Source organism: Hydractinia symbiolongicarpus, chromosome 6 (genome assembly GCF_029227915.1).
Source record: "Hydractinia symbiolongicarpus strain clone_291-10 chromosome 6, HSymV2.1, whole genome shotgun sequence".
Classification (NCBI taxonomy): Eukaryota; Metazoa; Cnidaria; class Hydrozoa; order Anthoathecata; family Hydractiniidae; genus Hydractinia; species Hydractinia symbiolongicarpus.
The window spans coordinates 9887411-9910231 of NC_079880.1; the positions used below are offsets into that span (position 1 = coordinate 9887411).

The 22821-nt window shown below is 34.4% G+C and overlaps 2 protein-coding genes across 2 annotated transcripts; both read left to right on the forward strand.

Annotated features, from left to right (window-relative positions):
- The first annotated feature begins 6379 nt into the window (after positions 1 to 6379).
- On the forward strand, positions 6380 to 8267 carry LOC130646941 (transmembrane protein 41B-like). Its single transcript, XM_057452619.1, has 2 exons — positions 6380 to 6504; positions 6714 to 8267. The coding sequence occupies exons 1-2, from the start codon at positions 6459 to 6461 to the stop codon at positions 7502 to 7504; spliced, it is 837 nt and encodes a 278-aa protein (XP_057308602.1). The 5' UTR covers positions 6380 to 6458; the 3' UTR covers positions 7505 to 8267.
- Positions 8268 to 8420: 153 nt separating this feature from the next.
- Positions 8421 to 14189, forward strand: LOC130646940 (programmed cell death protein 2-like). The gene is made up of 6 exons (XM_057452618.1): positions 8421 to 8901; positions 9178 to 9344; positions 9648 to 9720; positions 11140 to 11204; positions 11506 to 11856; positions 12751 to 14189. Exons 1-6 carry the CDS (start codon positions 8815 to 8817, stop codon positions 13124 to 13126), a joined length of 1119 nt encoding a protein of 372 aa, XP_057308601.1. The 5' UTR covers positions 8421 to 8814; the 3' UTR covers positions 13127 to 14189.
- Positions 14190 to 22821: the final 8632 nt, after the last annotated feature.

Here is a 22821-nt window from a genome sequence, read left to right on the forward strand (position 1 = left end):
CAAGTTATTCTTCTCCTACTTATAACAAAACAAACAATTTTAGTTTTCTTTTAATGTTTTTTGCGCAGTTTGATAGGAAAGTCTAAATTTAAGTGCAAATTCTTTTTCAGACTATGGTTGTTTAGTTGAGAATCTTTAAAGTCTTTCCCAGCGTTAAAATCATTTTTTTTTTTAATTCATAACTGAGAAGGGTGTTATGACAAGCATATTCTATCTTGTTTTAATTATTTTTCCTAAATGATATCGATGGTGGTATATAAATAATGGTATATAAATGGAGGGTGTCATGACAATAATCTGTCTTGTTTTTCACTTGTATTATAACTATTTTTGCGAAAGTATAAATCACATAAAAGTTTAAACTTCTGTTTTAGTTTTATCGCAACAAATTACCATGAACAAAGAATCAACTTCCAGTGGCGGTGGTCCTAAAGTAACGTTATTATTGATTCGTCTTGTTTAGTATAATTGTAGATGGACATTCAACCAACAAAAAATAACATCATTGATATCTTCTATGCTCATTATATTTTCAAGAGATTGGATAAGAAAATGTTTGTTTGTTTTTCATGTTTTTTTCTTAAAACTTTTTTGCTTGATATTATTATTTTTTTGTTTTCGTGAAAATTAGAGTCAGTCGGGCCCGTAGAACAACTAATTAAATTGGAGTCACCTAAAAGAACAAACATATCAGAATTTTTAATTTACAAACAATTATTTTAGAACTATTTTATAAAAAAAATATTCCATATGTCATTTTAACAAAAATTAAGCAATTACACTTCCTCTTATTCAAAATCTTTATTGTGCAGAAAATACTCCAACTGCGTTACAATACATCCAGTATTGGAAAATATATGCTGTTGCAATTGTGCACTCTACAGATAATTATTTAAAAGATAATTTAATTCATTACACAGACATGTTTCTCTTATTCTGCCAGGGAAGGAGGGGGAAAGAGATTGAAATTTACTTGCTCTTAAATCCATTTTTAACATTATTCTACATGAAATATATTATTATAAAAGTTACATGTATCTACCTAAATAATAATTTGAAACTTTTCTGTGACCCACAACAACAGAAAGATAAGGAACACCACAAAAACTAGGATTGGATAATGTTTTTGTTTTATTTGATCTATTGTTAAAGACGTTAAATTTATAGTAAAATCTACTAAAAATGGTCCTGCAAATTCTAACATTATATACAATAACAACTTACTAACTTCTTTTACATAAAGCATTTTTCAAATTGACCCTTTATATATATTTATATTTGCGTTACTAAAATAACTTCTTTAGCGTGGTCGTTTTACATAGCAAATTGTTTAACTCTATTAGTCCCTATGCGTCATCATTATTCACCCCAGAAAGAATGTCTTAAAAACATAAGCATTTTGTCAACAAAACATTGTTGAAAAGAAGTTGAAAAAGTCAAAAATAATGAATGTAGACAGCTTTATAAAAAACTAATCGTTAGAAATTAAATAAAACTAAAGGGATTGGTTTAAAAAACATATAGAACATATAGATATATATAGAATATATATAGTATATTATATTATTATTATATTATATTATATTATTATTATTATTATATTATTATTATTATATTATATATAGTATAGAGTATAGAACAGAATTGATCTTTCACTAATTTAATTAACACTGGCATGTGCGGATTGCTGGTTTTGCCACAATCATTAAAGAAGGTATATAGTAAAAAAATTAAAGTACAATCTTTGACAGAAAAGTCTTAAAAGTTGTTATATATATACGTACAGATTGTGATCCAACTATGGAGCAAAATTTTACCTAACAACCTTATGTCTTCATATGTTTTGTGTACACATGAACTTAACTAACTAATTGCCTTCTATTGATATCATCCTATTCCCCCAGTCGGCAAATGTCAAGTGGTACTTTTAAAGAATTACAGGTTCTATATTTTTTAAGCAGCCATTATGATTTAAGGAGGAAAACAGGCGATTCATCTAGTCACCTCTTTAAACATGGGGCTGAATTTGTCATAAAATCTATGTTTTCTTACTTTAAACCTGTTTAGGAGAGTTTATGCTAGTTTAGCTTTAGTTTGATTAAGATATTTACTTGTAGTTCTTGTTTAATCAAAGTTTCTACTGTGAAAGTGTGACCATGAAAGGTCCATGCTTTCCTTCAACCAAAAGTTGAACCTAGTGACATTCCGACCAGAACAATACATATGCTAACTGCAAGTGCAAACCGTCCTAATTACGTGAACGTTTTAATTCTGTGATTTCACCTTTCTCTTTTCACTGGTAACAATTGATGGCTAGACATGATATTCTGAGCCTTACTTCTAAGATCTATCATATTACCATTTTCAATGGCACCAAACTCGTGCATTTTGCAGAGCAAAGATCCTAAACATTGCGCAGGTAGATCATCATCATCATCATCATCATCATTCTCGGCTTAACGTCCGTTTTCCATGCTAGCATGGGTTGGACGGGGTATATTAATGACCCAATCTGATCTAGACTGTGTTAGATCTAAACTCAACTTCCTCTCTATCAAGTCTGTCCTTATAACCTCCTGCCAAGTCTTTCTCGGTCTGCCTCTGGGCTTTGCCCCAAGAACTATCAAGTCTCTACACTTTCTTACCAATTATCCTCCTCCATTCTTTCCAAGTGCCCCAGCCAATTCAATCTTCTTATCTGGATAACATCTTTAATTCTACGGAGACTTAGCCTGCTTCTTAGCTCATCTGAACTCTTTCTGTCTCTCAGACTGGCATTACACATCCACCTAACCATTCTCATATCATTCCTTTCTAAACGGTCAAGATCTTCCTGCTTCACTGCCCATGTCTCACTACCGTACAACATAACACTTCTTACACAGGCCTCATACAACCTACCTTTTACCTCAATTGACAGGACTCTGCTAGTCAATAAAGGAAGTAACTCTCTAAACTTTTTCCAAGCAGAACCTATCCTGCAAGTAACACTTCTTCCAACACCCCCTTCACTGCCCAACATATCACCTAAGTAACAGAAGTTCTTAACTATCTCTAACGAGCCACTGTTGTACATCATTAAAGCTGGAAATACTTCATTCTCTATAATCTCACCTTTGCAACGCTTGCATACAAACTGTATGTCAGCTCTTAACCTTCCACTAATACTACTGCACTTCTTATGTACCCAATGCTTGCAAGTCTGACAAAAAATTGAGTTACTACCAACCCCTTTCCTGCAAACTCCACAAGGCCACTTTCCAACTACAAGGTCACACTTGGCTGCAATGCTACTTATCATGACTTTAGACTTTGCTGTGTTTACCTTCAGCCCTTTCTCTTCTAGTCCTTTCTTCCACTTCTCAAACTTTTCAACTAATTCTTCCATCGACTCTGCTATGAGAACCAAATCATCTGCATACAATAACTCCCATGGACAACCTGTTCTGAACTCCATCGACAGCGCTTCTAAGACTAGAATAAACAACAAAGGACTAAGTACAGAACCCTGATGTACACCAACTTTTACACTAATTTCATCACTAAGTGAATCGTTAATCCTGACAAGACTTCTAGCATTGCTGTACATAGACTGAACCATCGTAACTAGCCACTCATCCACACCTAATTTTCTCATAGCCCACCAAATAACTTTACGTGGCACTCTATCAAAAGCTTTCTCTAAATCTACAAAGGCAAAATAGAGATTCTTTCTTTTTCCTAAATACTTTTCCTGAAGCTGTCTGAGTAAAAATATTGCATCTGTAGTGCCACGCCCTGGAACAAAACCAAATTGCATCTTATCTATATCAATTCTTTCTCTAAGTAACTTATCAATCACTCTTTCAATAACTTTCATTACTTGATCAACCAACTTCAAACCTCTATAGTTACCCCGTTCTAATGCATCACCCTTGCCCTTGAAACAGTTCACTATTACACTCGACTGCCACTCACTCGGAATAGCACCATCCTTCATAATCTGGTTAGCAAGACTTGTAATAAGCTCAACTCCAATATATCCAGATGCTTTTACCATCTCTGCAACAATACCTGATAGTCCTGCAGCCTTGCCAATCTTCAATAATCACAGATAAGAAAATTTTTGTGAGGGTATGAAATTTCAATTTTTTTACCATGTGATTACCATGTGAGTTCTCCTTCACAGATGCCATTTGGCAATTCGCTTCACTAATTTTCCTAATATCACGTCTGTGTTTGGAGCATCAGAAAAAAGTGCATGCTGATGTTTAATCTGAGACAAGTCACCAAGTATTGCAACCATTTTAATCTTAAATTAGACTTTAGAAATAACATACTTCTTCACAGTTTAAGTTGTTTGCTCATTTTCTGTATTGAAAAAAGGAAGTAAACAGAGTGAACTTAATAAGGTTTTGACACCATGGGCATTGTGATTTCTCATTTTCTAGAGAAATAATTATCTTGCAGCATGTTATTGTCAGTAACCCTTCTTAAATCATATGTAAAGGAAAAGTACCTTTTCTTTTTAAAATATTTCACAAAAAAATTATTTCACTTTTCTTCATGGTCATAGCCTAATCAATTCATAACAGTTTATTTCTGTTTTTCAATTCTCAATAACAGCGTTGTAACAAAAGAAAATAAGAACAAAAGGCAAACAACTACTGCCTCAGAGAAAAAGGTGTGAAACTTAAGCGTACGCGTACGCTTACATCTGGACTGTACTGTAGCTAAAACTGTGAACTTGTGTATTCCAGTGAATCTCATATTGAGAAAAACACATCACAGAATTAAGACATAGATAACTTAATAAGACGTAAATCACAGAAATAGGACGTTGTAGTCGGGTTTTTTTTCTCGCTCGGCCCTACGCAAGCAGGCACTTTTGTTCACCAGCACTTTTGCAAAGTTCTTTTTAGGGATGGCTTATAGTCAAAACCATGAAGATATGTGGCAAGCGGAGTTACCAGATCTTCGCTCTAAAGCCCTTTGTTTATAAAATCACATAATTAGGATGGTATATACTAAGACCACCATCAAAAATATGTTATGTTCACGTCCTCCAACCGACTCACTTTTGGAAATAAAAACTTGAGACGGCAAGTCGGAAAAAATCCGGAAAAAACTTTTTGATCCAAACGAGATATATTTGAAAAAATAATTCGTGAGAACTAAGTTTCCCAAAATTGACAAAACCCGCAAAAATTATATAATTCCTGTAAAAATTAATTTCTTTAAGGCACTTATGGCAAGTTTACAGGGAGGCGAAAAAAGGGTCTGCATACGATGTCGAGCGGCACTATATACCGTTTTTTGGCCTTGGGAACAAATTTTGCGCCTATCTGAAATTCCCGAGAAAAAATACGCCCGACCAACCGACTCATTTTTGTGGGGTCTTCAGGACGTATGCAAACATAACATATTTTTGATGGCGGCCTAACCATACCAATATAAGATTTGATGCCTTATGTTCTCACATGTAACATGCAAGCTATTGTTTAAAAGTGCTAACGACTATTGGCTTAAAACAAGCAATTGTAATTGCTAAATTTCCAAAATGTTTAAAAGCAACTAGCTAGCTAGCAGTTGTAAAAGCGTAGCTAGCTAGCTACTAATCGATTTGTGTATCATCAGCTTAAGACTGCTTTTAGCAAGAGTATATTACGGCAAAAAAAGGATGATTTTGTATCCAGTCGAAAGACAATAATACAAAGAATAATAAATGAAGTTCCGTAAATCCAATCCACCGCATCAGACACTGATTACCCCGATCAGCCATCTTGTTTATTTACGAACGATAAATCAATAAATTTTTATTATGTGCTTGGCCACACACACTATGTTCATACAGCCCGCTAGGCTAGCACATCATCCTGAAGAAAATGAAACAATTTTATTTTTTTCTCTACTTTCCTGCCACATATCTTTTTGTAAAATATATATTATTGCCATTATCGATCTAGTTTTACTTGCTATAATTGTTATATTTCGATGAAATATCTAGAACGCGTATAGCCAAATATATATATAGCTAGCTAACCAGCTAGCAATTCTTGACAATATTTGTTGAGAAAAATCACTTTATTAATAGTTCTAGTCTGTTTTTAGTAGCACTACACAGAATGGTGTAGCTAGCTAGCTAGCTATAGTACCTATGAAGTGAAATTGGGCTAAAATTTGGCATTTGTCTGTATAGTTAGCTACAGTAGTAGACAAAGCCAATTAACCAAAGGCAGTTTTTTCATCATTTTCAAATTTTTCAAACAGTCAAAAGGGTCAAATGGGCAATGCTCTGCAGTCTCAGCAGGCTGCAACGTTGCTAATTTTGTGCACAGGTAGAGAAATTTAGGACACTTGGAAGACAAATTTTAAGCAATTATATATATACAGCCTGTAGTATTGTTCACTAGCTATAGTTTTTATTATAATATGTTATTATATTTAGAACTCATTTTTATAATAATTATATAAGCAATATGTCACATCGTAAGACTGCACAATCGAAGTCCAAGAAAGAGGAAGGTATGCACCTGCATTTTATCAAGTTACACAAATTATATATTCACTAGTCGATGGCTTGTTGATAAATCCACGGGTCCGCCTGTCCTTTCTATACCACATTTTGTGTTTTTCTACTGCGGTTACGATTTTGCATGACAGACAGACGTTTACAGGTATTATATTATAGAGTGCTAATATCTAGGATATACAAAATTGCAATTTCTTTTTAGGTGATTTCTCATCAGCTAAAGGTGGTATTGAAAATGTGATACAAGAAGAGGAAAGCGACAACACTGTTTCAGCTCTTCTTACAATTTTCATTATATTCACTTTCGCTTTCATTGCAATGTTATTTTTATACTTAAATTCACCACAACTATCCACAAATGATGCTGCTAAAGTGAAGCTACCAAAAAGTCTTGATGATGCAAAGGACTTGGGTAAAGTAATATCGAGTTATAAGGACGATTATTATCCACATGTTTTAACTGCATTCACACTAACATATATTTTCCTGCAGTCATTTGCAATACCTGGTTCTATTTTCCTGAGCATTTTATCTGGATTTTTATTTCCATTTCCACTGGCGCTATTTTTAGTGTGTTTTTGTTCAAGCTGTGGAGCTTCGTTTTGTTACTTATTGTCGTCTGTGATTGGCAAAAAAGTAGTAAAAAAATACTTTCCCGAAAGGATTAAAAAATGGAAACAACAGGTTGAAAAACACAATAAAGATTTGTTAAGTTACATAACATTTTTACGAATCACGCCATTTTTACCAAACTGGTTCATCAATATTACATCACCAGTCCTGAATGTACCCCTTTTACCGTTTGCTTTGGGAACGTTTATTGGTGTGGCACCGCCGTCATTCGGTTTTATAAGTGCTGGTGTTGAATTGTATGAATTGACCACAACTGGAGATGCATTTTCCTTTAAATCTATTGTAATTGTTATTGGCTCTGCTGTTGTTTCGTTGCTTCCAGTGATATTTCGCAGAACACTTCAGAAAAAGCTGGATTAAATAGTTATAAAATATTTTATTGATTTTTGAAGTATAGTCCTTTCTGCAGATTTTTTGATGAAGGGTACATGAATTAAATTAGGCATATTAAACATTTTATTAATTTTTTTAAAAATTAAGAAATAAAGTTGTTACAATGCTTTAAAGACGTTGGAGCGAACAACTGAATATTGATACTGTCTTTAATAAAGAAAGACATTACCTTTTTTCTGTTCTTTCTTAAATTTTATTGTCTGGTAAACACAACATCTTAAGAAATATTAAGAAAGTTTTGCATTTTATTTTTTTTGTAGTTTGTGGCTATTTTAAAGAAAAATAACATATTTTGATTTGTTAAAATCAAAATTACTTTTAGCAGCTAGCTTCCACACGCTCCAGCAACTGCTCGACCAATCATACTTAGAAGAAAAATTGTCTTTAGCCTCATTTTAATTCATTCTTTAGTATTCGAAAAAACAGTCAAATGAAATCTGAATAGACTGTAGTAAGTTACCATATTTACTCTTTTTTCATTCCCGCATCGGGAGTAATATATAAATACAGTTGATTATTTAAGAAGCAACCAAACTAGTTAGCAACATTTATAAATTACTTGATTTTGTGTACACCAAACAGCAAGGTCATGTTTTTATTTTGTATGTTATGAAAAACTATTAGTCTCTGTAGCCTAACTATCGAAACAACTATCATCAAATTTCGTTGTGAATTTTATTTATGGTGTTATTACTGGTTGTTATTTTAAAAAAATATTTATTCATTGTCATTTTTCAGTTTTGTATTACATGTGTTATCCCAATTACAAGATGCGTTACTTGTTATATTTGAAACCGTACGACCTTAATTAGAAAAATTAGATTGAAACAGTGTTGTTTACTGGAAAGGTTGCTCGATTTTAAAGCAAGAGTTGCATTACGGAAGATCTATTTTTCTATGAAATTTTATAGCTTTATATGCCTCAATCTCTAAAGCAATTTTTGTGCAAACATTTGCTGTAATTGTTATTCTTAGGAGGTTAGGTACAGGACATATGCTCCAATCGATTATTTTGGATTTGACATTTTTAGGTTATATTCTGTGTTTGTGAAACTTAAAATGTTGTAACATAGCAGACCACCTTAAAAACAGTCTTTCAAATGGAAAAATTGGTGTTTAAGTGTTCTGTTACAGGTTATAAACTATTTGGTTGTATACTTTATCAAAAATTTATCAGGAAAAATTACACACTTTAAAGTTAATTTAGTCCTGATCATAGAAAAAATAAAATAAAATTGTTTTACATTGCATGCTTTGAGATAACAAGAAAAAAAATAATGTCAACTTTGCTTGGTCTGTTGGACTGTAAAATTAATCAAGACACAGATGTTGATTGGACTTGCAATATGATTGGTGGATATCCGGTATTGTGTTGTTGCATTATTTTCTGTGATGTATTTTTAGCAGCATAATTCCTTTTAAAAAAATTGTTAAAAAATTGTTAACCAACTTTTTTAGCTCTATAAGTCTAACATCATTTTATATCTCGGGTTCCCTTCAAGAGAACATGATTGAATCAAAATTACAACAGTGAAATTTCAAACAACAACTTCAAATAAAATACGTATTTATACAATGCCACCACTGTTTTATTTTACAACCTTTTTGCAACATTACATTTCGTATTTGACATTTAAAAGATATGGATGACAGATGTCAGTGAGGAAGATTATCCAAGGTGTCAATTATGTGGGACGTTGTTGTATCCTTTGACACAAGTATATTGTCCACTTGAAACTTCCAAGTACCACCGTGCATTGTATGTTTTCGCCTGTACAACTCGAAGTTGTTGGAATAAACATGAAAGGTGGGTGTTTACAGAAATGAGGATTTTCTTATTTTGATTGTTTTATTGTTAGGAAATTTAGCATGTCTTTCCTTTTTTCATTTTTTTATTAAACATTACACTTCTTCATTTAGAACTCACCTAGTACTATAACATTTTTACATTCTTCATACTATTTTTGGGCATTTACACAAAAACAGATCATTAGTCCGCAAAATTTATTATATACAGAAATTACATTTCAAAGCACGTGTTTATGAACCCTTTATTTCGGCTTTCATTAAAAATAGTTGATTTTTGATGTCTGGCTATTTTTTGTTTAAGTGTTGTGGTGTGGAGATGTCAAAAGTTAGACATAAAGGAAAACAATGTTGCAAACAGTATTGCAACAAAAATTGTATGTACATTTTTTTTATTTTATTTTTTCATGTTTACACTATTTTTTCTGGTATGGGAGGGTGTTAGTAAAGTGGGTGGATTTTCATTCTGGATTGGAGTTGAGGATGGGGTTAGTATGCCTGTGTTCCTTCTTGGAGGAAAGAATACGGAAGGAGAAACAACTCTTTTAATTCTATTGAAACACTGCGTGAGGTTCTAGCAGGTGTGTGTATAGAAACTTAATTTAAAATTTTGGCGGTTGTGTGACTAAATTATTCGTGAATAACAATCCGCAACTATGATTGGTTATAAAAACAATTAGATAATTTGATGATGAATTTGATAATATTATCAAACAAGAAGCCATATTGAAATCGGTAAAATTTCTTTTGTTTTTATGTTAACATAATTAGCGAAGAAGCACATGCTCGACACTTTTGTAAACAAAAAGAAAAAGTTTATATCTCGTTTTAAAACGACGTTCTGTTATACGAAGTTATTTCTTTAGTTAGAATAAACATTAATCCAGCACACATTTTGTCGGCACTCGTCCGGCGCATATCTATCTATATTGTTTTTCATGATCAAAGTGGTATACTCAAGCCTGCAAAAATAGGTTAATATCATGGTTAAACGCTTATTTCCAAACGTATTGTTGAAGTTTTTAACAGCAATGTTTACCGACTTATATTAGGCACACTTTCCATACAATAATCACTTGCCTGCAGCGTGTTACAGTCAGATTTCAATAGAAAAAAGTTAGCCCCTATTAAAGGAGAATATGGAATTTGATCATTTTTTTTGCGAAAAAGACTCGGTCGAGCACCTCACGCACTGATTCTTTTGAAATTAAAAACCATAGAAAATTCAATACATTTAAAGCGCACAGAAATGAAGTTGTTTCTCCTTCCGTATTCTTTCCTCCAAGGTTCCTTATAGAGATGTTAACACAAGCCATTTTTTTAATTTTATTTTTTTTTTCGAATTCTGTTCAATCTAAATAATTGGGCTCTCATAAACGGGGGAGGTTGATCTTTAATTTTTTGGTAAAAGATAGTTGTTTTGATCTTAGTTGTCTGAAATTTTTTACATCAAAGAAATCTACATTAGCACTAAAAACTTCAGACATCGTCATAATTGCACTAACGCACCACATTTAAAGCTATGTGCTACTATTGTGACAAACACGGATGAAACCACTTCGCCGCATAAAGCACATTAACAATACCTTAAATGCTCTAATAAACATTTGCGGCGTTTATTTAGTTTTTTAAAGGGAGAGGAGCGTACATTTGAGGGCGTAAATGAAGACTGGGCGTAAAATTGAGACTGCGTTTTACTTAGAGCATTTACGGTATTTTTATCCATCCATATTTTTCTTACTTTCAGTTAGTCAGGGTTAGCCTTCCAGCTTTTATTTTAGTTGGTGTTTTCATAGAGCACAGATGATTGGGGTGTAAACGACTGGAGTGATGATGATGGTGATGACCACAATCAACCAAAGTACGTTGTCTAATACCTGATATTTCCATCTAACGTTCTTTAAAAGGTTCATCTCGAAAGTTTAAGAATCTAGAAGTCCAGCAATGGAATGTTTGTGAATCAAACCTTTTTATTTGGCATGTGAGATTAGCCGTAATATTTTTGCAACAGTCTTGTCTGTGCTTTTGCGATTTCTCAATCTTTAGCAGCGACGGTAATAACAATAGAACACTCTTTCTTTTTCTTTTTTTTTAAATAATGCAAATAAAAGAACAATAGCACTGACGTTGCGTGATTCTAACGTCATAGCTTATATTTTCAGATGCACCAACAACGAAGCAGTGGATACACTGTCGAAAGATTTAAATGCACAGTTAGCAATCAAGCCGGCATACAAACCCGCACAACACTTTGTTGGATATCACATGTATGTGATCTCCGAAAAAGATGCCGTGGAGGAAAGCTCAAACGAGCATGAAATGCGCTTGTATGATGAATATATCAACCGGGTGGGAGATCGACCTGCTCTAAACGGGGCGGCATCGAATACGAAGGAGAAAAACGAAAACAAAGCTAATGGTGAGAGGTATGAGAAGACAGAGTTGAAACACGGCGACCGTGGGTTTTATCAATTTCAGAAAAGAATAAGAAAGTCTCCTGCTCAGTGTATTAGGTATATCTTGATCATCTTGATTGTGAACAAGTTTGTTTTTGAATTATTGTTAAGTAGCTGTAGAAATTGATAAGATGGCGCAAGATGAACTAGAATCTCAACCATATTATAGGACAATTTTTATTTATTTCTGGAAACAGCCAACTGAATTATCTGGCCACAACTCCGTAACGGCAGGCTGTTACAACGTTAAAGAAATACGCTACTGGCAGTTGTGCCATTTGAGAATTACTAAAACAATCTACGGGACAGTTTGCTATGGTAAAAAAAAATTGGAAACATGATGACGTTAGCAACATTAGCGAGGGTTTTAAAACTTAATAAATAACCTAAGATTTTATATCGTAAGCCCTACGTCCGTTTACGATCATTTACAAGTTTGTAGTGCGTATACGCCTCCTTAAAACGCCTTAAATCTCTCCTAAAATTGGATTTTTTAACAACTCCTTAATTTTAGTTGTTTAAAACTATGTAGGGACAGTAGTATAAATTTATTTTTTACTCGTGACTCTACTATAAAAATCTTCTCAAATCTCCTCAATTTCTTTGACAAAATGTCCTAAAAATCTTTTCATTAATTTTTTTAATGCCGCCATCTCAAAAAGGGCACAAAATTCTCATCAAAAGTCCTCTAAAAGACTGGCAGTTAGTATATCTTTTATAGTAACGGTACTTATAACTGATTGTAGGACATTCTCTTGCAATTTATTACGTCTGAAATTGTTGACAGTGTTTTGGTTTCCGTTCTCCATTCCATTCTCATCGATTAAGCGGGTAAATATTTGATCTTTTAAACGGGGGCTTCTTTAAGAGGGGCTCGGTCTACACAATACCATACTTTTCCTAAGTCGCAAGTACAGAATGACTTATCAATTATCTACTTGTTTATTGTAGATATGAGTTAAATGGTGAAGCTTTGTTCTTATCTTCCGTTTCTCCGGTCACTAACCACGTTCGAAACTGCCAGTACTGCGGATTGGAAAGAGTATTCGAATTACAGTTGATGCCGTATATGGTGTCATGTTTACACCAAGTCGAAGAACAACCACGCGGTAATGGAACTTCTCCCGTGATAGATATGAACGAAACAAAGAGAAAACGAACAGATTCCGGTCGATTTTGTTTTTCGGACAGCGATTATGAAAATCGTGTTGAGTTTGGTTGTATTTACGTTTATACTTGTAAAGCTTCTTGTTGGAGTGATGATGATATTTTTCGTCAAGAGCTCGTTTGTGTGCAAGCGGATCCGGATGACGCCATTTTGACATAACACGGCTATACATGGCGTGTATCATCTCTCGAGAGGAGTGTCAATCACCATGGAATGACGTAGCAACAGCTTTAAATGTTAAACGAAAAAAATCATTAAACAGCTTATTATACACAACCTTTTTTTGCAAGCGATATTTTGTCAAATAGATGCAAAGTTGTTTAATCAAATTATATCAGATCTAGCTTGGTATTTTGTACTTCCGTAAACTTGATGGGAGTAAAATGACGTCATTCGTGGCATGCGCAAATTATTGATAAAATCTGAACTTTGGTCATTTCCGAAACAATTTATGTTATCCGTGAAAAGAAACGTTTATTTTCTTTCCTTGTATCCATGGAAGTTCAAATGAGGTCATTCATTTTCTTTTTCTTAAAGGCATTGTTAGAACACATAGATAACATGGCTCAGACTCAGGTCGCATGATAAACCGACTTCGTTATCAAGCGCCAGTAATCCCGCTTTGGCGTAGTTGGTTCATGACCTGAAACAAAGCGATAAATATAATTAAATGCGTCTATTGGAAAGGAGCGAAGGCTTGTCAAAAAAAAGTAGGCGGTAAATTGAAGCGCGCTAAAAAGTTGGTCACCTATGTATCGCATCTTACTAGCTGCCCGACCTCGTCCCTAGGGCTTTTTAGGTTTTTATAAAACAGGACAACCTTTTTTTGGTTGAAGAAGAGAATGGGGTGGGTTCACGTTCTTCATACTGCAATGTTTACTCGACGTCCCTGACAGAAAGAAGTTCTCTTGTTCGATATTTTTTTTTACTTACCAATTAAAATTAGCTAAAAAAAGTGGAAAAACGACTTTGACCCAGACTACTAAAAACAACGCCAGAGAGAATCCCTGGGTACGAAGCTGGCATACTGGTTACCTCTGTGTAAAATAGAAATATTAGATTTTATTTTCACATGTGAGTAGTTGTAAATAATCTTGTTATTTTGAACTAAGGTGATCTCGTTAATAATTTAAAGGTGACGAAAAATTAACTCGATTATCCAATTAAATTAAACAGATTATGTTTAGATATGATTGTCCGTGAAAAAAAAACGACGGAATGATGTTGTTGTTGTTGTGTTATGGCGTATATTTTTCTTCAAAGGTATTCCGTACAGTGTTATTGATTGTTGATATCTGATTGGTCAAAAGTTTCACGCTTCTTGTGTGTTCATATTATACAACTTTTATTTAATCAGTTTATTTCATAATGTTCGTTTTTGTCATATTTCTTAACTATTTAAGTTTCTATTTACTTGCTGGCTATTACGGCCTCGTTCTCAAGTAGAACATCTATTCAAGCCTCGTTTTTAAGTACAACATCCATCCCAGCCTTTTTCTCAAGTAAAACATTCACTATAGCCTCGTTTTTAAGGAGAACATCCCGCTCTAAACAACAATCACTCTCCTCACTTGTTGTTTTTCAATGCTTGACTAAGATACGTCATGACGGCCGATTCTACTTGTTTTTAAGCTCATGCAACCTGCCAGTTTCTTACCTAGTAGCGATCATGCTTCTTGCATGAAACGAAGTGTTTGTTGCATGTGTTTTCGTGATACGCAAGAGTTTGGAAGCGAGGTTGCATTTGTTTGTGTTTTTAAGAGGCTGCAGAGACTGTCATTGCAAGCCAAATCCAATTTAACTTCTTTCGTATCAGCCGGCAGTGATAACACTATGAAATAACGTAACATTTGTTTTATTTGGAATTTATTACAAAGTTTTATTGAGATTTAAAGGTTTAAATATAATACGTACGTATACGTATAAATATGCAATATATTTTTGTCGTAGTTTTAAAAAAGCTGTCCCGTGGCAAGTCGTGGGAGGACTAAGGGCTCTACAGGCTACCTTCTTACAACAATAAAGCAAGCAATTCTCACGTAGTGGTAGGAAATTGTTTGGTTTTAAGAAGTTTGCTTTGTTTTAATTTCAAGATCTTATGTTGTGGTAGTTATGAAAGAAAATATTTGGTGGCTGTAACTTTCGATCGAATATCTTGTGTGAAACTTGATACATCACATCAGAGGTAAAAACAAAGTTTGATTTTATAAGAAAAGAGAATCGTTTGAAGAAAGTTTGTTGTTTAAAATGGACCCAAATAGTAACCGACTTTTGAAATATAATAACTCTCGGCGCCGCAGCAGTGCACAATCGACTGCGAAAGCGAAACGACAGACACGAAAACTGGTCATTCTCGGCTCAACGAGATGCGGAAAAACAGCGTTTCTGAAACGTTATCTCGATGATACATACATTGATGAGTACACTCCCACTGTTGAAGATTGTTATAATCGAGACATCGAATACAAAGGTTTTACTTTGAATTTAGACATGATAGATATGTGTGAGTTATATATGTTTCCCGCCATGAGAGATTTACATTTGAGATCTGCCAATATTATTATGATTCTCTATGAGATGGAGAACGAGCGCTCCATCAAGGAAGCTGCGGACGCTTACGAGCTGGTACAAAAGTTTCAAATAGATCGACCGTCTATTATTCTTGTTGGTACCAAGTTAGATTTGCATGGGAACTTTAAAAGTTCCGAGAGCTACCCACTGGAAAGTAAATATTCCAGTATATTGAGCAACTTAGACGAGCAGCATTTTATAACGTCGGCAAAAAAAAATATTAACGTCAGAGAAGCGTTTGAGGCTGGTTTTGACGGTATAATTCGCCGTGTCGGAACTTTGTCCCTAAGCCGAAACAAAATACTAGAACTGCAGAAGAGTGAGAAATCGTGCTGTATTATTTTGTAAAGCTTGTTTTGATGTCACAAAAACTTTTGTGGTATGTTTACATGAGAAAGTGGTGGTATTCAAAACATTCAGTTTGACAAAAAAAATTCTAAAATTCAAATCAAAACAATAACAATGAAAAACTACCGCTGAAAAACTATCAACCTTGTTTTCAATCTCTTCGAAAGCTCTACCTGCGTATGACAAATCAAGAGGGTTGGTGACGAATTGTTTTTATCGCTCTAAGCACCAAGACTTTACCTATGCAACGCCAACTTTGTTCCTAGAGCAATACAAAACAATTGTACATAGCGAAAGACCTTATAAAAACATTATAAATTAATTTCTTAAAGTATGTTGTCGCATTCACAATAAAAAAATGAATCTAAAAATACGTAAAGCATTTACACCCTTTTAGCTGCCGAAAAAGCGCCTTTAAAAACCATACGCACCTTGAATTAGCCGCCCACTTAATTAACCGCCCTTCTGATTAGGGGCAAAATAAAGCTTTCTCTTCCTTTCATGTTTCCACACTTTTTTTTCCTTAGGCGAATGGTAAATTGGGTGAAGGAGACTATAGGCTGTTACAAATTTCACAACATCTGTTTTATCGACATTGTACTAAGAAGTATGTGAAAATTGGTAAAAGATAGATAATAGAGCTCTATTACACAAGCAAGCTAAGCCTTCTAACAAGATGAGTAGTACTAAATATAATATTTTACTTTGTGCTATGCGACAAAAAACAATTTTCTTATTAAAAGATCAAAGTAGACATTCTCCACAAATTTGTATCCTATCCCCAGGCTTTTTTTTATTTACCTATACTAAGACCGGCGGCAAACAAACGCGAAGAAAGAGGCAACTATGAGTTGTAACAAGTTTCAGAATTATCTCGGCAAGGATGTTAAGACACGTCTAACCAAGATGAGTAGTTTAACGTGTCTGAACAACAATGTTTCTCTTTTTTTACACGATAGTTCACAGTCTTGTGGCCCCTGAGCCGTTAGTACAGAGCAGAGTGGCCTGGAGACGAGGTTAGTGACGCTTACCTTGCTATTATTCTCACCTCACATTCTGCAAAGAAAGTCGTTTAGCAAGATATGTGTCCTTGTTCATTCTCGTCTTCAGAACTTTTTGGGATAAACTGCGAGGTTTGAAGACTCTACAGAATTCCATGTGAAACCCTGAGCTATTTGATTACAAACAAATCTATGGTAGAGCAGTTCAATGAGGTGGCAGAAGGGTCAAGAACAATCCATGTAACTTCGAATCCGTCGCAAAGGTTTTGCCCCAAACTCGGATTTTTGGTCGCAAATATTTGAAGTACCCCCTTCTAAAGATAGGCACTAGAAAAAATCCAGTCGACGAATTCTGTATTTGTGGGCGCAAAATTAACCTCGCTCTCCAAGACCAGTAATGGAATTCCGCAAAATACAGTTAATTGCTGTTCCATGAGGTACGGTAGTACCGTCAATCCTGGGCGTAAATTAAATTGACGTGAGGGCGCAAGAATTGCGGCTATGCAAAATCTAGTATTGATAATAGAAATAATTCTTCCCCTCGCATAAAATTATGCGTAATGTATGTAATGTAATGACATACTACTATTTGTGGAATAAGATTTCAGTTAATTTCAATGATGAGACATTGGCTCACACTTTTCCTGCGTGATAAAGATGGAAATGGATTCGTTGTGTATGAAATGATCTTTGCAATATAGTTACCCAAGTCAGGATATCACTTAGTGGTAATTATATGCTAGTTTAAAAATAAACGGGGATGAGCCTAAACCAAGTGTGTTGGTGTCAGCTTCTAGTTACAAATATCCTTCTTTCAAATACCTTTGCTTCGAGCGACCGATTACACAGGAAAATGTTTTTGTTTAATTATTAATTTCCCACAAAAATAAATAGCAGTAAAAAAGTGAGAAATTTTTGTGTTTATTAAAAACCAATCATTTTCTGGTTTTATAACTATGTGTTATGAATGATATAAAGTTTTTTGATATTCACATTTCGTTTAATCAATTCACGGTTTATGATTTTTCGTGAATTCTTTAAATAACATATTGAAAATGCATGACAACAATGTAAACAAGAATTATATCAACTTTGTTCATTGCGTGTCTATTGTGGTCATACTTGTTAAAACGAAAAAAATAGAGTTGAACCAAGTTAGCACGGATACGATATTTTCTCTTGTGTAGAGAGGCTATTCGCGGGATTTTTAACTTTATAGAAGTTTTAAACTAACTTTTCTTACTACTTCGTACTGGAAATTCTCACGAAATTTATTTTATAGGTCGTCCAAAAACGTTCACATCCCAATCAAACTATGCTGTTCGCAATCCAATGCTGTAGTAAAGGCTCATCTACACCAGGAGAAATATTCAGAGGAAGATTTTGCACATTGATGGCGGAAATTGTAACCTTAAAAAGGCTAATCAAAACTTTCTTTCTTTTACTCAGCACAGAATATTTCACAAAGAAAGAAAGAAAAAACGAATAACAAATTAAACTCTCTTCATTTTTATTTTATTTATTTTGTTTATTTACTTTTTTTAGTTCCACGGTCCATGTTGACCACAGCTTAGTCCCCAGATCTCTTTTTTCTGCTCTACGTGTAAGTTTGTTCAAAAGATAAAAAGAGCTCTGGGGACAAGGTTGCATTAAATGTATTTGACACTTTTTAAAAATACTTTTTGCTAGATTGTTTTTCTACAAGTCAAACGAAATAACGTCGGGAGAAAACCGCGTTACTAAGTATAAATTTCATGTAGAAGACGCAACAATGCATTCTGTTCTTAATGACTTATAAACCGTTTGGACGGGCGCTACGACAAAATAGCGAGTAAAGTCGAGCCTAGTCGAGCAAGCAACCTCGGTTGTTTGCATGGACCCCACTGTGTTCGGTACATGACGTCACAACCTTGTTCGATATTTTCTAAGTCTAACAAATTTTTCAAACCCAAGTAATTTATTTCGAACTCGACCTTTTCCTAAGTTTATAACTCACAGCGCATACGTTTGCTTGCGCATGCTCCGTATACACCGGCATCCGCTTGGAAGCGTCAGGAAAAACGTTGCTGACTAACTGTGAACATTGGAACCAACATGTCTCATAAAATGGTCTTCCTTGTAAAAAACAAGGTTTATTCAAGCAGATATCTACCCATGGATTCAACTTTTTTCCATATGGAAAATAGCCGCGAGGACAGCATTCTGTTTGGACTGAGAAAAACGGTTGTTTTTTTAGCCCAAACATGTTTTTGGTTGTAAATTAGGCATATCACACGAGCTAGATACAAGGAGGCTAACTATACCGTACTGCTGTGCATGAAAATAATAAAAAAACAATATTTCTAATATTTGTAGTTTTGTATTACTTGACTGGAAGAATAGAAAGGAAAAGACAGTATAAAACATAATTAGAGTTCATTGCGTTTTACTTACCCCGACGTACTGCAAATTAAATGTCACGGACATGATCATAATTACATGGCTATCCATAATTATGACGTCAATACAAATGATGATACTGAAACTTTATTTCCGCTATGCGCCAATATATGTGGGTTAACTTTTTATGAAGTCATATCGATGTCGAAATCGATTAGCCATTAATTAATTCTACTTATAAAATGCTCTCGTTCGTCGATGTAGTTGTTCCTTAATTAACAGTTCTGTTTTAGTTTCGTTCGTCGATTCACTAGATGTGTTCTAGTTCGTCGAAGTGCCCTTTATTAATCCGCTAGTCGTCTTATCGTTCTTTCATATGGTCACCGGCTGTGAAAGGACGACCAAATCTTACACAAGTAAATAACCTCGTTTTTAATGCCTACGTTATTCTCAACGAGGCTACGTTTTCTGAGGGAAAAAAGTGCTTAGGTTATGCATAGGGTCGAGCTTGATGGATAACGACCTCGTTCCCAGCACCTGTTGTCTCTTTTTTTATCTCGGGACGGCGAGATGATGTTCGTATCGCCGCCCGATGTTAGAAAAAATACAAGATGCCCTGGGGACGAGGTTGGATGGATAACTATAACTATAACGAACATTCAAATAACCAACTAATTAATAAAATATAACATGTTTTTAATATCCCTATCTTCGTACAACTATTTCCGTTTTATAGTTTATTTGTTGAACTTGTCGCAAACACTTATCATAATAAACGTTTTCCTTCCCACGATTATCGTTGACCTTTGCAAACCTTTCACATTTAAAACCTTTGTATGTTTGTCTAAAAAGCAATGTCAAAACGGAAATATTCTATCTTTTCTAGAACTATGTCAAAAAACTCTCTGTTCATAACTTCGTGCATCCTTAATGGCCGTTCATCGCCGGCCATATGTTTACGACGGCCCGTATTGAAGCTTTTTCTCAGACAATGGCCGTCAAACTTTCATAAACACGAAACGCACGATTTCCAGTATTTCTTTCAGCGACAATCTTGTGCTATTCTATTTTACTCGTATCCGCGAGACTAAATAAAGTCTTCTAGCGGGGTTAGAGAAAACAAGCTGGTTGATCGAGGCTAATATGCGATTAAAACATTCAATGAAAACACCAACAATATTTAATTGCGCAAAAGAGTGTCCGATATTGTATAGCGAATTAATATTTTGCATATTTCGAAATGGGGTGGATTCTAACCTTTGCAGAAATTATCTTGTCATGCACAAAGGTTGTGTGTCATCAAATTCGTTTAAGTAGAAGTTGACCTTTGCAAGGGCAAACCCACCTGAAATGTTTTTTATCTAACCTTGTCGAATCCATTTGGTATTGCCATTGAAAAGTGGTAAAGTTTTCTGTTTCACCTACCTACTCATAGAAACACAAAAACGACAACTAAACAGAAAGCGTCAATGTTTTATTTTTGTCAGAGCAGTTTATTTGTTCAGAATAGAAGTAACAATTAATGAAATTCACGTGCTTTTTTGTGTGAATGCAGTAGTTGTTCATACTAAGAGTTTGTTCCCGTGAATAGGAAGCGCACGGCGTTTTTATAGATTATTGCCATGAAGGGGTAAAATTTACTCTCTCCACAACCTCGTCCCTAAGGCTTTTTGTATCTCACCGGCGCTGCGCTTATTGATGCCGTCAGCTGTACAAAATGACACAACAGGTCCTGGTATCGAGGCTGAGCCTCTCTGTTTATTTAGACTCCCATTGGAGTAACACATTTAGCGAAATGACTTAAACCCAGACTCCAAAACCTGCGTGTTTAAAACAAATAGCATACTACTTGTAAGCGAATTTGCATTGTGAGAGATTGTTGACGGAAAGAGGGCGAATTTAAATCTGCAATCTCTCTCTTACAGAAGAACTTCTTGTCTATCAGGAAAAAATAATGTTTTTTGAAAAGCGTGAGCAACAAATTTGAACACTATAAGGTTCACTTCAGAGGAAAATAAAGTGGGTTCAGAAAGCATATATCACGTTCGATAATGACAAAGTGACGACATTTCTGAAGTTTTCATTACATTATGCTTGACCTTTAATTAATTCATCGTTACATAATTATGAGCTAATTAAAATGAAATAGAGATGTTCCAACCGTTTCCTAATTTACCTCCGACCACATTTCTCAGTAGTATATAAAGGGTAGACATATTTCACACTCTTCATTCAAATAAAATTGATAATACCTCAAGTAGTTGTAAATAATGAAAGATAAGATGGCGACTACAAAAATGATTTTTATTGTCATATTCACTGTAGTTTTGATGGAGGGGTCATCAGGTAGAATAATTAAAAAAGATAAAGGTTTTGGTGAAGTTTGTGGCGGATTGGAGAACAAGTATGGTGTGTGTGAACATGGTTTTGAATGCAACAGAGAAACGGTTAATAAGAAAGGGACATGTGGTATGACTATACACATTTTGTGGGTTTTTTCCTTATTTATCTAAAAAAAAAAATATATAATATTAACTAGGCATTATTCTTGAATTTAGGCTGTTTTAGAAGACTTATACCAATTGGATGTATCGCTCAATACGATAGCTATGGTTGTTTCACCGGTTGCAAAGAGCGAAAGAATTCCGTTGATTGGTGCAATCCTAAAAAATGCGCATCTGTGAACTGTATAGGTAGGTATTGATCTTACAATCTAAAAATACTTGGTTGTCCTTTCTTGACAGAAACAAAACTTCTTCCTTCAAATCATTCAGAACTGTTAACCCGGCTATGTTGGCTTCTTCTTGCTGAGAATTTAGAAGTACATCTTCCTAATCATTCGTTTTAGGTGGAACAGTAAAGGACAAATATAATTGTTGCGAAGTGTGTGCTCAAACGATTGGTGAAGATTGCGGACCAGGACATAATCCGTGTGATAAAGGATTGAGGTGCGAAAAACGCAAAAACGAAACCTCTATGCGATGCGTTGACGAACTGAAGAAAATTAATGAGCCCTGTGGTGGAGATCATGGAAAGTGTGAAGAAGGATTGAAATGTAATATCAAAGCAAATGAAACGATAGGAACTTGTGGTATGTATATTGTAATCGTTTTTTTTTTATCAACTAAGCGCACTTTAAAGCAGAACAAAAATATTGAAGAAGGTTTTGAGAGCAAACTAAAATTATATTTTCACTTTTACAGGATGTCTTAGAACTCGCATCCCACAAGATTGTGGAGCTTTGTTTGATAACAATGGTTGCTTCACTGGTTGTCGTCCTTTTGTTCCTTTTCTTGGGGGATGTAATCTGGCTGAGTGTACAAAAGTAAATTGTGCAGGTATATACAAAATTAATTCGTTATTTTCTTTTATCGATACTGTACACCCCAGAACATAATTAATTAAGAGGAAAATAAAGCAATACATGGTTTGGATATAGTGTGTAAAAAATTATAGTTTTGTGAAAATTAAAATTAGTAAAATTATTCATTTTATCTCTTAGGTGGAACAGTAAAAGATGAAAACGATTGTTGTGACGTGTGTGCTCAAACGATT